At 35.4% G+C, this 15,294-nt stretch overlaps 1 protein-coding gene and 1 long non-coding RNA gene across 2 annotated transcripts; one reads left to right on the top strand and one right to left on the bottom strand.

The window, feature by feature from the left end:
• Nucleotides 1-3,149, top strand: LOC136815698 (uncharacterized). Its single transcript, XM_067072138.1, has 2 exons — nucleotides 1-605; nucleotides 1,379-3,149. Exons 1-2 carry the CDS (start codon nucleotides 35-37, stop codon nucleotides 2,005-2,007), a joined length of 1,200 nt encoding a protein of 399 aa, XP_066928239.1. The 5' UTR covers nucleotides 1-34; the 3' UTR covers nucleotides 2,008-3,149.
• Nucleotides 3,150-7,712: 4,563 nt separating this feature from the next.
• LOC136815694 (uncharacterized) lies at nucleotides 7,713-10,817 on the bottom strand. The gene is made up of 3 exons (XR_010847754.1): nucleotides 10,742-10,817; nucleotides 9,450-9,800; nucleotides 7,713-7,879 (listed from the first exon to the last, which is right to left on the bottom strand). It is a non-coding gene; the product is annotated as an uncharacterized lncRNA (long non-coding RNA).
• Nucleotides 10,818-15,294: the final 4,477 nt, after the last annotated feature.

Below are 15,294 nucleotides of genomic sequence, written 5' to 3'. Positions count from 1 at the left end.
TGGTTTCTTTTCCTAAGCTGAAAAAAATGAAAAAATGGACAAGGGCAGACTGAAACTTGCACCGCCTATATGGGTGCTTCTGTTATTAACTCTATCTCAACAATATACAAATGTTGAGGCTCAAACAGACATTTATCATGGCTTAGACGATATGGGGAAGCGTTTCGAGATCGGTTGCAGCCAATTTGCAGTTATGACTATCAAAAAACAAGGTGAAAATTTTGATGCAACTACATTACCGAAAAGAAATGATATTAAAGACTGGTGTGTCAAGAAAGTTGATACGTATGGTGTTTATAAAGTTGGTGAATATAGGAAAAGATATATGGCTGCTATACCAGGAAAAGGACATTCTGAATTCAAAATGCTAGAGAAACGTAGAAAAGCCATCGACAGTTGGATTAATGAGTTTGCTGATCCTGGTAAAAATGAAGTACAAGTTGATTTGATGTTGTTTACTTATAATGCACCATGTTGTATGTCTACAGGGAATAATGGAAAAGGAGTTTTAGAAGAGCGAATTAAGAAGATGAGGCAGAGTGGAAATAAATGGCTAGGTTGTGATACTGGAAGTTGCTCTAAAAAAATAGACCGTTTCATAGAAGGTGAGATTTATCTATATATTTAATATTTTAGCCTGATAAAAAAGATTTATAATATAGTAGAACCTCCAATTAGCTGACATCAGTTCGGTGCCGCCATTTCGATTAATTAAGGCAACTTTTTCGTCTCGTCGTTTCCCGCCATTATTTGTTTCTTCTGATTGAACAAATTACCGGTACCGAACAGTAAACCGAACTTTATTACTATGGTCTCCTCAGCAAAGATGGCGCATTATTATGCTTCGACATTGTCGTTGCTTGAGAAAGACAGAAAAGCTCTAATTGATATTATTAGATTGACAAGGTTGTAGCTGGATTTGATGACATGCTTGTATAAACTTGACTTTGCAGGCCTTTGTTCGTAAAATTTGATAAAAAATAAAACTATATTAAAAAGAAAAAGTTAGAGAACTCTTAAGAATGATTAAAAAAATTTTTAACAGTGAGCTATCAAGAACACTAAAGTCCATTTGCTTTAAGTATGTACTGTTTTGCTTGCCAATTTTCAACGAATGCTTCAGTGAGGATTGAAGAGTCCCTGAGAACGGACCGAGTCCAAAACATGTCGAGAGAAATCAAAATATGATAGCCGCATATTCTTTTTCGCCGTTCAACATATCCTCACATATCATTCACCGTTTAAAAGATAATTTGGAGCATTATAATTTCTGAGAAAATAATCCAAAAAAATGTTCAAAAATAAAAATGAAATGACAAGGAAAACAAAGATTACTAAAGACTTAAAGTGAATAGACTTTCTTTAATATATATTTTAGAAATGGGACGCCACTACCCGAATATCCGAATGTTCGTATCTTGGTACCGTCCTTATGTTCCAAGAGGAGGAGGCAAAATTGTCCCGCCCTTGAATCACCCAATATCTTACACCCTTTACTTCGAAACGTTGAGATTGCTATCAAAAAATCCACGAATTCACCTATGGTTTAATTTACGAGATGGAAAAACTTCCTTTCAAAGAAAGATGGCACCTCAAGTCTGCGTCCGCATGCGCATCCGTCCGGATGATAATATCCGGATGAAACAAGTTTTTGTAATGGTTAACTATATTACGCAATTTTGCATTCGTAATTCTCGTAATCGTCTTCAAACTTGGGAACAACAAAAGAACAAAAACCAATACTACACTTTCACGGATAAAAATTGTTTAAAAAAAGCCTTTAAAAATGGATATCCACTAGCCACACGAGTACAACATTCAATTTTTGAAGGTTGTTTAGGTTTCATCAATCAACAAAGTCTTAACACGAATTTGGAGAGAGGAGATATGATGCTTTCGCCACCACTTAACCCTGACCAAGGAATGAACGCACCACCGGAAAATATATATATTTTCAGCTCCCGTTCTCTAGCTAACTGGGGGAATCAGCAGGATTTTCCATTGTAGAACAACTGATGTAAAGGCATAGGAGAAAAACGCCTGAAAAAGTACTCAAGCCCCTTACTGTCGAATTTGATCAATACTAGACGCATTAGAGCATGACGCTCATGATCTTTGATAATTACTTTGGGATAGACCTTCTCGAAGTTTCTGATCTTTCCAAAAAAGCAATGCATTGTGAAATTGTTTCGGAAGTATTACAATAGAAATCTCTTAGGAATTCCTCGAGGGAATTCTATTGTAATACTCCCGAAACAATCCCACAATGCGTCAACTTTTTAGAAAAATTAAAATCTCTGATAAGATCTATTGAAAAAAGAGGTCAATCCTATGGTATGCCATTTCTCACAGACCTGGTAGGATTTTTTTCAGCCAGTGGGGATAAAAATAACGGACTGGAACTGAATGGGGATTGATGTCTTTATACTTTTTATGGCTGGAGATTTAAATTTTTTTGGTGTCAAGTCGCAGAAAATCCAGTAGGAATAGGAAAATAGCATAATATTTTGCAGTGAGGATCGGTTCATTTGATTTTTTTCAGTGGGGACAAAAAATGGAAGAATAATTCCCCACCGGGTACGATACTTTGGACAATTTTTCTAGTGGGTCTGTGAGAAGGGGGTGTCTTAAGTACTATTTCTAAGGGGGTTCTACTAAGAATCATTCCCGGGGGGGGGCACTGGGTTTGCGGACTGACGGTATGTGCGGGCCAAAAATTGGCTTTTAAAATTGCACCCTTACAGTGCAGCAAAAATCAGTGAAAATCATACCCTTAGAGTGCATTTTCCCCCAAATTTTCGATCCCTTTCGTGCAAAAAATGGTCAAAATTCTAGCATTTTTGGTCAAAATATCTAGATTTTTCAAGAATTTTCTGAAATTTCTACCCTTACAGTGCATCTCTAGTTTTTCCGACCCTTACAGTGCATTTGAGGTGCCTTGAAAAAGACACCCTTAGTGCCCGCACATACCCGTCGGTCCTTTTGCCCAGCTGCCCCCCCCCCGGGGAATCATTCTAAGTCTTGAGAGGGTAAAAACTTTCGTAGTTGATATAATTATATTCAATTTCTTTTAAGTATTTAAAAATAACTTTTTTTGTTTTTCTTTATTATTTTCTAAGTTTAATTTCAAAGCAACTAATCATGTTAAATACTTCAGTCTTAAATTTCCCAGTACCCCACTCAATTCCTTTTACCATGGGGAAAGGGCTTTTTTGTTCGATCGGGAAAATAATGTTAATAGTCGGCCCTTAACCAAACGTCTCTCAAACACAAGCCAGTTCTTAAGGAGAGTGAACAAAAACATCATTATTGCGGACATAGCTAGTACACGAGAAATCGGCAAAAATCTGTTACTTGTATATCCAGTGTATAATAAATCCTTGATAACAGTTTTAATCAAAACCATGTCAAAATCTATGATTATAAGTTTGTAAGCAGGAATATTTCATATCACCGTCCTTAAACTGCTACTTTATTTATGGAGCAGCTTCTTATTTTTATTGTAAGTATAAAATAACAGTTTTAATCAAAATCATGTCAAATTCTATGATTATAAGTTTGTAAGCAGGAATATTTGATTTCACCGTCCTTCAACTGCTACTTTGTTTGTTGAGCAGCTTCTTATTTTTATTGTAAGTATAAAATAACAGTTTTAATCAAAACCATGTCAAATTCTATGATTATAAGTTTGTAAGCAGGAATATTTGATTTCACCGTCCTTCAACTGCTACTTTGTTTGTTGAGCAGCTTCTTATTTTTATTGTAAGTATAAAATAACAGTTTTAATCAAAACCATGTCAAATTCTATGATTATAAGTTTGTAAGCAGGAATATTTCATTTCACCGTCCTTAAACTGCTACTTTATTTATGGAGCAGCTTCTTATTTTTATTGTAAGTATAAAATAACAGTTTTAATCAAAACCATGTCAAAATCTATGATTATAAGTTTGTAAGCAGGAATATTTGATTTCACCGTCCTTCAACTGCTACTTTGTTTGTGGAGCAGCTTCTTATTTTTATTGTAAGTATACGAAAATAACAGTTTTAATCAAAACCATGTCAAATTCTATGATTATAAGTTTGTAAGCAGGAATATTTCATATCACCGTCCTTAAACTGCTACTTTATTTATGGAGCAGCTTCTTATTTTTATTGTAAGTATAAAATAACAGTTTTAATCAAAACCATGTCAAAATCTATGATTATAAGTTTGTAAGCAGGAATATTTCATATCACCGTCCTTAAACTGCTACTTTATTTATGGGGCAGCTTCGGGTTGGTCTAAAAAGCAGGGTAGCCAATGGGGTAGCCAATTGGGCTAGGTTATGGGGTACCTCTTTTTGCCTAAACTTTTGAAATCTGAAACCTGTTTTCATGTGGAAATACTATTACAACATCTTGTTAATGATTCCATGTAATAAAATTTAAGATTCCTTTCAAACTTAAGCCACAATAGCCTTTTTTCCGAAGGTACTGAACTTTGTTACTTCTCAAGAGACCTGGCGCCATTTTGTCTTCCTTCTTGGCTTTGTTTGAAAATTTACAGACCCGAATAAAAAATATATACAAAACAGTTTTTAATATTTTATATTTAGATTTTATTTATGTTTTTAATTGTTATTTCTGTGAAGCTATAATTTGATGATAATAGCTTTGGAATCGCCTTTGGGCCATATGATCTCTAATCTTGTCATATCTTAACAATCCTTTGTTATTGAATCTATTGTTTAAAATTTAAATCATGTTTAGATGTTTCAAACAATTAATTCCTTTTAAAATTTTTAAATATGGCAGCTTATAATAGGTACAAAAAGTCTTTTGAAATAGCTCTATTATAATGAAGCTCTATTTCTTACTCCTCTTACATTAACACGCGGTAGTAATTTATATCTTTGTTTATCTTTGGAATCATACATGATCAATCTAAGTATCAATCAGATTCATGCTCCCTGGTCAGTAAAATGTGGTTCTATGCATTCATTTTCGGTATCTCTATTCTGGTCTGTAAAATATTTAGGTACCCCATAACCTAGCCCAATTGGCTACCCCAATTGGCTACCCTGCTTTTTAGACCAACCCGGCAGCTTCTTATTTTTATTGTAAGTATAAAATAACAGTTTTAATCAAAACCATGTCAAAATCTATGATTATAAGTTTGTAAGCAGGAATATTTCATATCACCGTCCTTAAACTGCTACTTTATTTATAGAGCAGCTTCTTATTTTTATTGTAAGTATAAAATAACAGTTTTAATCAAAACCATGTCAAAATCTATGATTATAAGTTTGTAAGCAGGAATATTTCATATCACCGTCCTTAAACTGCTACTTTATTTATAGAGCAGCTTCTTATTTTTATTGTAAGTATAAAATAACAGTTTTAATCAAAATCATGTCAAATTCTATGATTATAAGTTTGTAAGCAGGAATATTTGATTTTTTTATAAGAACATAATTGTAACAGAGTAAAGCTGAGATTTGATTAACAATTAAGATCCTTTTTTTTGGGGGGGGGGGCTTTGATGTTTTTTTTAATTATCAGAAAATCTGCCTTTAAAATTAAAGCTTGAGGAGGCTGGGTTTGAGCCATGAATGGTTCAGGCTCTATCCCTGGAAATTCATTACCAGACCCCTCAGAGTCTGAGCACGCATTGTTCTTTCAATAATAAAGTTACTTTCAGACTTACATTTGTTTGATGTCAGTTAGTTCCATTTCTGGGAGCAAGAAATTTTGAGAATGTACCTTACTCTTTTGCGCTTAATTGTAGGGGATGGAATAAGCAGGGGTTGGGAGAAAAACCATAAAATGGGTGGGGATCAATATTAAATGATTTTGGGGTGATTTTCCCAAAAACTCCTAAATAAATGAAGGTTTTAGCACTTTTTCAGGGAAATTTCATAACATAGGGGGGTCATTATAAAATGCTATTGGGGTGATTTTTTTTCTCGAAAAAAATTGCAAAGTGACCCCCTACAGTTGAGCACAAAAGAGTAGGCGTATAAACTTTCACTTTTAATGTATAAGTTTGATGAAAATCATTACTCTTGAACAGAACTTATGGCTAAAGTTAAATATTCCTTTAGTTTGTTAAAAACTATTAAAAAACTGACCTGGATTCAAGGAATTACTCTTTTTTCTTTAAGTTTTTTCAAAAGTTAAAATTTTTGTTTGCAATTTGCCCCCTTTTTGCGAAAGTTTCTACCAAGTAATAATTTACACCAGCTGGCACACAACATTGGTTTAACGCTCAAATAACGTTATTTGGACGTAATGAATGTCAAATGGACGTTGTTTTGAAGTTGTGTGCCGGCTGGGTACCAGTCATAGTTCTATCATAGTGAAAAATTTTTAGAAAATCACGAGATTAACTATCTGTTATTAAATCAAAAATATTTCAATATTATTGGTTATAATTAAAGTCACATTATTTGATAATAAGGGAAATTCCCTTGAAAATTTAAAAAACCACAAATGATTTTTAATAGTGCACCTCGCTGAATCTAAAAATAGATTTTATTTTTGATATAATCATTACTCTCGATGTGTTTGTACGAGTTCCAATCCCATCAACCTTTGCGCTAATCTCTTTTGCACGTTAATTGCATCGTTTGACAAAAGATATACAGGGTGTCCCTAATTAAAGTATCGAGTTTGAACATGCGATTGAGTAGAAAAGTTTGTGTGTGTTATCGCTAAAATATAAGAACGTTCTCCATCACACAGGCTTATTACAAAAGGTAGTTACAACCTTTAAATTAATCGTAATGACAAAGAAAGAGGGAGAGCTTGAAATACAATTTTGTGAACACGCACATAAAACTTTCTACTCATAGTTGTGTTTCGACTCGATACTTTAATTAGGGCATGAACATATAAAAGACTGGACATCCATCTCCTTTGTCTTTTTGTAGAAAAGGCTGCTAGCTTCGTTGCCGCCTCGTTAATAGCATAAAATGAAACAATAGATTTTGATGATATACCACTTGGGAATACCTTGCTAACAACGTCAAAACTTCGACAAAAGTCTCTGTTGTTCTACTCTTCTCAAGCCGTTTATCTATATCATAACAAAGATAACAGAGGCAAAATCATCGTCAGCTTGTCAAAACTCCGACTAATATTTCTAAATTTTGACTTAAAAGTGTCTAATAATTTTAGAGAGTGTCACATTCTAATTTCGATATTTTTATGAAACAGGCTCTCAACTTTGGCAAGCTATTTTTTTTCAAGTCATAAAAAAACTTATTGGAGTGACAAAAGGGATTCAAAAGTATACACGCAGTTGAAATTCTGCATTTTAGAGTTGAAAATGTTGATAAAATATATTGCAAACTTGTGAAAAAATTCGAAAATATTTTTTTTGTGCATTAGGAGTAAGCTGTATCAATCCTTTTACCTAAATAATTCAAAGAAATAAAATTATGACGGAATATTGTCGGATTTTTCATACTAATTTTGAAATACAGGCGGCAACGAAGCTCGCTTCAAAGAGACAATAAAAGATAGACGTCCAGTCGTTTATATGTTCATGATTAGGGACACCCTGTATAACAGCTTGCACGTATCTTTAATTGAGCCGCGTTGAATCGTGGGATTGCAACTCGTACAAATGTCAAAAAAAGCTAAAAGTAATAATTATGACGTATGCGTTGCGGAGCGCTATTGGTTAACTTGTCTGAAAGGCTTGGGGACACGAGAAGTTTTTTTGGTGAAAATTAATTCAAAGCAATTTTTCTCCATCGTCCCAGGGAAAAAAGGGTGGACTGGTGAAGGGCGCATCGTTGACTTTTGCATCAATGACTGTTGCCTCGGTAACGGGTGGATTTGTGAAGGGCGCATCAGTGGCTGGTAAGCAATCGAGCTTGGCGTCACATGAACCTGCATAAGGAATATGATATCCCAGCTAGCACACAACGTTGTTTCAATATTCATCTAATGTTAATGGATGTTGTGAGCATTAGATGAACGTTTAAACAACGTTGCGTGCCAGATTATATCAAACTTATTTCTACGGTACCAACATGAGCCATTCAAACACACTTAGGCGTAATGAGCATGGAACAGAACCAGTAAGGAGTTTCATGTAGTTTCCTTGAAGGAATAATCAGATGGTATGAGATTTTCAGCTTATTGAAAGAATCCTTCCCCGTGGGTACTACCTTTGCTTGCCGACGGGGGTGTGCCGCTGAAGTTCGAAAAACAGACCCTACGTGGGACTCGTTTACTGTTCCAAATTCCCCTTAAAAAATTACCCCTACGAGGAACTGATTTTTCTTTTTTGATGCTTTTACGACCCTACCAGGAACTTATAAAGGTGTAAAAAGGTACCCTGACCAGCGGCACATCCCCATACACCTTTTTGCCCAAATACCCCGCCGCTCCTTCGGGATCCTTCCTTAGTCCTGAGTAAAAACTACATGCAAAACCTTTGAAGCTTTCGGATGTTCATAATTTTTTGAGTTTTTAGCCTAAAAATATTCTTAACATCTTTTAGTTTCCCCCAATTTGTCTGAGAAAAATAGCTCAGCCAGTACCATACGAGATAATCTACATACAAAATATCTCAACCCATCTGATCATCCCTTTATTGTGTTTTGGAAAATGACATCATGGAAAAACAACTACACCACAATATTCACATTCTTTATAAGAGCATCCAAATTTTTTGAAGCCTTTGGATGTTCTTAACTCTTTTTAATTTTCAGTCTAATAATGCTCCTAACATGTTCTTACTTATTTTCACCACTCTCAGAATACTTTTGTCGATTTTTTTTTAGCAAAGCCTTAAAATGTTCTTAAAATAACTAAAATATAAACCAATAACTTGTTCTTAAAACACTTTTTCGACCGTAGTCGAAGTCAAGTTTCAACTCGATCCAATCCTTTTTGACACTTTTTTCTACTGTCTATAGGTGCGAAAAAAAAACTGGGACGGTTTTAGTGTGAAAAGTGGAAAAGCGGAAACAAAAAAATGCCCGCGCGGCAATCGCAGCTATGGTGGAAAAGTTATCTGATATTCCGATGGCAGATTGGTGGCCGCCCACGCTAAAGCTCTAAAGAAAGGGTCCAATTTCCCATCGGAGAGAAATGATAGTCTACCTTTGGTGTGCCGCACCCCCAGTCGGGTTCAACAGCCCTTGTGCGTAAACCTATAAATACTTTGGTTGGACCCGCCAATCCCTGAAAACGAGGGCTGGGTTACCAGACCCCCGCTGCAAAATCCTTGATGTGGTCTTGTAAAATATAAAATCTTGTAATCTAAACCTTCCAGATGCTGAAAGTTTTCCCGACCTTCAATGCTTTAGTGTGTCGGATGAAAATTTCACCATCTGGGCGCCAGATAAGTGGAAAAGATATCTTTCTATGTTGATAAAACTTGTTTTATTCAGGTGAACTGAAAATTTGAGATTGGTAAAGCACAGGTTGTTATAATCATAAAAATTATTACCTGGTCTGCCTGGAAACCCGTCTCGTCCTCGCGGCCCCCAATCTCCCCGTAGGCCTGTCTCTCCTTGGGTACCCTTGTCTCCTTTCAGGCCATATCCTTCATCGCCTTTCGGTCCAACTATCCCAGTTTCTCCGAATTCACCTCGAGGACCCTGGACGCCCTGTTTTCCTTCGTTTCCTTGAATTCCAGGTGGCCCTGGTGGTCCTGGAGGTCCTGGTGGTCCGGTTGGGCAGTCACATTTGTATTCAAATTTTGTAAGTTTTGCTTTTGAAGATGGATAGGTTCTCATGCTTATTCGTATCATCGCTCATGTTCGGCGCCGGTTATTTGTAAGTGAGGAACTGGAATAACCTGTAAAATGAGTAGTAAGGGACATATCATTTGACGTTTTGCTTACACAGTGTTTTTAACAAAAGAACAAACGCCTTATCCACTTTTGCAACCACAGATTTATTCTGCTTTGTCATCATAAGAGTGCATCTCCTTTCTATCTCATAGAGAGAGAATATCTGTAAATTGAACTGGAGAAGTAGAACCTGAATGATTGTTTTTTTTTTACTATTGTGAAGCTGAAGACTTATATCAACCGGATACTGTGACATTTTGAAACTACAGTAATCACTGTGAGAAAAAATAATGCACCATTTTAAGTGCGAGCCTTTCAGTAGTCTAAAAATCTTTTTCATCAGTGAAAAGAACAAGATGATTGAAAAACAATAGACGATATCGGCTTTACCGAATTCTCCCCGAATGATTACCCATGATGCATTGTGCAAAAAAATTCACGGACGATATTGATGACGATACCAATGCATCATGGGTAATCATTCGGGGAGAATTCGGAAAGCCGATATCGTCTATTTATAGCATTTTATACATTTTACCCATAACATTTAGGTTCCTAACATTCGAATATAGAGTAGAGACAAAATGGAAATCATAGTGGATAGATAGAGTCAATATTTTACGTGGATTGCCCAGTAATATAGAACTTTTAGGCAGTCTTTCGAATGTTTTCACAGGGTCCACGGCTAGCCATTTCAAAAATCTATGGACTGAATGGAATATTGGAATATTTCAACAATCACTTTATTGCTTTGATACTGACAAGAAAAGAGTTAAAGATTTGTGTGCTTCAAGGGAACTAATTTTTATTGGCAAAGTTGAGTTCGGAGAAAAAAATAATTTGGCGAAGACCTTATTTTGAGGTAGCAATTTTAGTACTATCAGAATGATAGAATAGAATTAAGGGTCTCGGAAAGGGTTTAGGTTTGATTTCATTATCTACAAACCTTCTGAAAAATGATGTAATGTCGCCAACAGAACAAGAAGTAATGTCAATTTCATCATCAGGAGATTTGTGGTTGTTCTTCGGTCAAGACACTTCTCTTTGGACAAAAGTCTTTGGTCAAGATTAGTACAAGTTGAACTTCATCAACAATTATTCTATAGTTTAAAACGTTTTCCCTGCTTTTATACTTTCAGTCTAATCACCGAAAGCTGGCCTTGACAAAATCTGATATTTATGGATTCTCTTCGAAACTCACACCTTATTTAAGCAAGGATTACATCGGGATTTTATAATATTAGGTATCAATGTTAATTTTAAACATATCGTATTTAAAAGTATGCTAGAATATCTAAAGACTTAGACAATCTCTCGATACACCCCTTTCTCATAGATCCGGTGGAGTTTTTTCAGCCAATGGGGCAAAAATAACGGACTAAAAAGCTCGATGGGGATTGATTTTCCTTTATTTTTTATGAACGGGAATTTAGAATCTTTTGTTTTCAAGTCAGAAAGTTCAGTGGGATGGTAAAAATAACATAATATTTTGCAGCGAGGATTGGTTTATTTGATTTTCAGTGGGGACGAAAGTTGGGGTATAATTTTCAACCGTGGACGATATTTTGGCCATTTTTCCAGTGGGAAGGGTTCCTCTGTGAGAAGAGTGTGTCTCAATCTTGGTCAAAATTAATGGGAGGGGCAGAATTCCTGGGGACAAATTTTCTAGAATCTGGTCAGACAACGACTAATTAAGTGTGTACGTGTTGTTCAAACAACGTATGTGGGGTTTCAGGGGGAACTGATTCCGCATTTCCACCAGAAATTTCGATCAAGTAACTGCGAAAATTCATCGTGACATCGTTTAAGAGTCAACCAAATATTACACTGTGATGACATGTGCAAACTACATAAAAAAAATTTTGGATCCTCTTTAGAATTTTTGTCATAGAATTTTTCTTATCTGATTGATTAAGATGATACTCTAAAATAAAATGTGATGTCTGGTTGACATTGAAATGATGTCTGGTTGACATCGAAATGATGTCTGGTTGACAGCGAAACAATGTCTGGTTGACATCCAAATGATGTCTCGATAACATCCAAATGATGTCTCACGAACGTCAAAAAACTTTGTGAGAGTAGTATGTCACTCTTCTTTCTTCAATCTTGACCGTGCAATCTTTAAGATTGAGAAATTCACCGAAAACTTATTTGGTAAACTCGAATCCAGTCCCTGTTGATGGAGAAAACTGCTTCATCGTAATGATGAACATGTAATTACCCGTGCTGTTTATGTTTCTATGTTTTAATTGGTATTCCCTGTAGAGTCTTTTAGGTTACATGTGTCTCTTGAGCCCTCTTTTGTTTAGTGTCTCCTTTGTTTTGAGTGTCTTTTGTATTCCCAAATTGCGTTTAATATGTCATTTGTAATTTCTCTAGGGAATTTAGGTTATGTTTATTAACTACTGTAATTTTGGTCTTGTAGCAATTTAGGTTTGTTTAAGTTCAAGAATTGATGTTTCCTTTTACATTTTTTGTTCTCTGTTTTCTGTTTGGTTTCCTTAAGTTAGGTTCCTTTTTGTCCATTAAAGCTGAGATATTTCGACCAATCAAATTATTCAAAACATCTTCGTCCTCCACTCACAGTCCCTTCGCTTTTTTTCAATTTCTTTAAGGCCTCACGAAAGTTTTATCACACTCATCACCTTTAAAGTAATAAAGTAATTCAAATGGCTCTGGGTACAAGATTTCTAATTTGGTAATATTCAGAATATTGATTTTGCCTCCCTCTAATTCGACCATTCGACCCAGGGGGGGGGCACTCTTATGATCTGGCCAACGTCATGTGCCGGCGCGCGCTTAAGGGTGGGGTTTTTCAGCATCCCAAAATGCACTGTAAGGGTATGTTTCTGTGAGATTGCACTGCAAGGGTCGAATTTTAAAACAAATTCAAAATAATTGATAAAAAGAACGGTTTTTACATCTCGTTTGTTTAAAAAAGTCTCTATTATCTAATAATTACAACTGACAAGAGTTTCTCTTTGAAACAGAAAATTTCCCAAGCTTCTTTTTTCACGCAGATTTACAGCTGAAAAATATAGTGCACTATAAGGGTTGAGTAAATCAAGAGAAAATGCTCTAGAAGGGTACCTTTTCAGCCATATTGAACTGCACTGTAAGGGAACGACTTTGAAAAGCAGATTTTGCGCGGCACATACCATCGTTTCGAAATCGAGTGTCCTCCCGGGTAATTCGACCATGGGACAAAGAGCTTCTATCGAATTAAAGAAAGATTTGAATTATAGAAAGCATTTTACCCTACATTCTGGCTAAGAGAACACATGTTTTAGTTCGAATTACTTAAAGATTCGAATAATAGAAGTTCGAATTAGGGAAAGTCTACTGTCATAAACGAATAACGTCAGTTTAGAATTTTTTCATTGATTACCCTTACCGATGATGACTTTTAGACGATCTAGTTTTCTTCATATTATGAAGTGCCTAAATTTGAGCCTAGAATTTTCTCCTTCTGCTCTTATATTTCATTGGCAATGTTGAGGTACAATAATCCCATTAATTTTTGTGTACCTTTTATTTTCGTTCAGTTAAGCACCTCTGTCTCACAGACCCACTAGGACCCCCCTCTCCCCACCCACTTGAAAATTTGCCCGAAATTTCGTTCTTGGTGGAAAAAATACCCAACAATTTCAGCCCACCGGGAAATTGACTTCGATTTCATCCTCATTCGAAATTCAAACTTAAAAAAATTGCACTTAGAAACCACCCCCCTGCTTTTTTTTAATCTTGCAACAATAGAAGTACTACTCTCATTGGGATTTCAATAGAATTTTTTATCCTTATTCTGTGGGAAAAAGTTCCAGGGCTGTGAGACAGGAGTGTAGATAACGTTCATATTTTTTGTACAATCTAATGCTAAATTTTCTGACACAAACTGTCACTCGTTAGCTATCAGTGGAAACCACGCTTTACCATCAATTTTGTTTATTTGTTACGTGTGTCTTCCCTTAAAAAAGTAATTCGAACCCATTCAGTCAGTACGAAAAATAAAAGTATGTGACATTGTCATAATGTAGTAATAAATTTTAAAGAGGATTGAAAAAACTAAAATGTTGTCAAGACCTACAAGCAAAGATTTGTAAAGCCCGAAAGGCTAGATGTCGTGTTTAAGCTCTTCCAAGCAAAAAAAAAAGTGAATATCGGAAAAATATTACTGCCATTGTTTTCGAAAGCCCACGATAAGCTTCTGATTGGTCAAGTGCTGAGATTTTGATTTACCATGAACACAACAGATTGGCTTTTTCTGAAATTGAGCTGTGGCGACGAACTGTAAGATGTATGGCTGTATGTCTCAATCGCATTGATATCTAAATAATCGATGGCGGAGAGCACATATCCTAATTTGATTCAATCACTAGAATAAACTTGATGGTTAGTTGTGACTGAATAACTATTCCAAGGCAAAATTCAAAATTCGCATAAGCAAGAAATTTTTTAAAACATCGAAAACGCTATATTACCGTAAGCCGTTAAGGCTTAGTTAACTAGTATTTCGAGGACCAGCGTATTCAGGAAATGCATCCAAGCTTTCATAGTAACATAACATTTATAAATTGATTGTAACACCGTAATCAGTTGGATTTCAAACATTATGACATTTTAACGTGGGAAGAAGAAGAAATAAAGAAAGATACATGCTTTTTATATGAATAAACTATATAAGAACATAAGGCTTTGTCGGCCAAAATATTAAGTTTATTGCAGGCTCAAAAATCACCGATTTCTTATAAAAATGGACAAAAATGCCCGTAAAATGTTAAAAATAAAAATAAATAAAGAATATTTTTAGGTTTGAAAATAAAAAACTAAGAAAATCCGAAGGCTTCAAAAATTTTGGATGTTCTTATAATAAAATGAAGAATGATTGTGAAGATGTTACTTGCATAAGTTTCTTTATCTCTTGCAGTTGAAGATGATTTTTATTATTTCCGCCATGTAAAAGAAAAATAAGCTAATTATAAACAACAGCTCAGGATTTCCAGGATTAAAGGTATTCTTTCTTAAAATTATGTACAATGTCTTAAAATATACAACCTATAGTTTTGATAACCGCAAGACGTAATTTTTAAATTTTATACGTTGTTGGAAAGATCCACCCTCGACCCCATGGCTTATCTAACCCCCTTACGCTATTGATGATTCTGATGGACGCGTTGACTGGCCTCTTTAAGTCGCAGAATCGTTTATCATCGGCCCTGGCTCGCGAGGGTGGGAAAGATCCTGTTGAGTTTTTTAAGGATGTCTTCTAAAGACCCCATAACCTATAATAGATCACAAAGCTACGCAGCAGTCGCGTCGAGGCAAATCGAGAAAAACATAGAAAACGTACTTCGAAGGGAAAAACAGGAGGAACGACAGATTCAATCCACGGCGTGCAATCTAATTCTTCATGGTGTTGGCGAATCCACTGAAGATTCAGAGGAGTCAACCAAAATCTACGACGAAGAATATCTAAATGAAACAGTCTTATCTAAGAAA

Source organism: Clytia hemisphaerica, unplaced genomic scaffold (genome assembly GCF_902728285.1).
Source record: "Clytia hemisphaerica strain Z4C2 unplaced genomic scaffold, Clytia hemisphaerica genome assembly, whole genome shotgun sequence".
Lineage (NCBI taxonomy): Eukaryota > Metazoa > Cnidaria > Hydrozoa > Leptothecata > Clytiidae > Clytia > Clytia hemisphaerica.
Note: the sequence above shows the minus strand (reverse complement) of the source record. Positions and strands in the feature narration are given on the sequence as shown.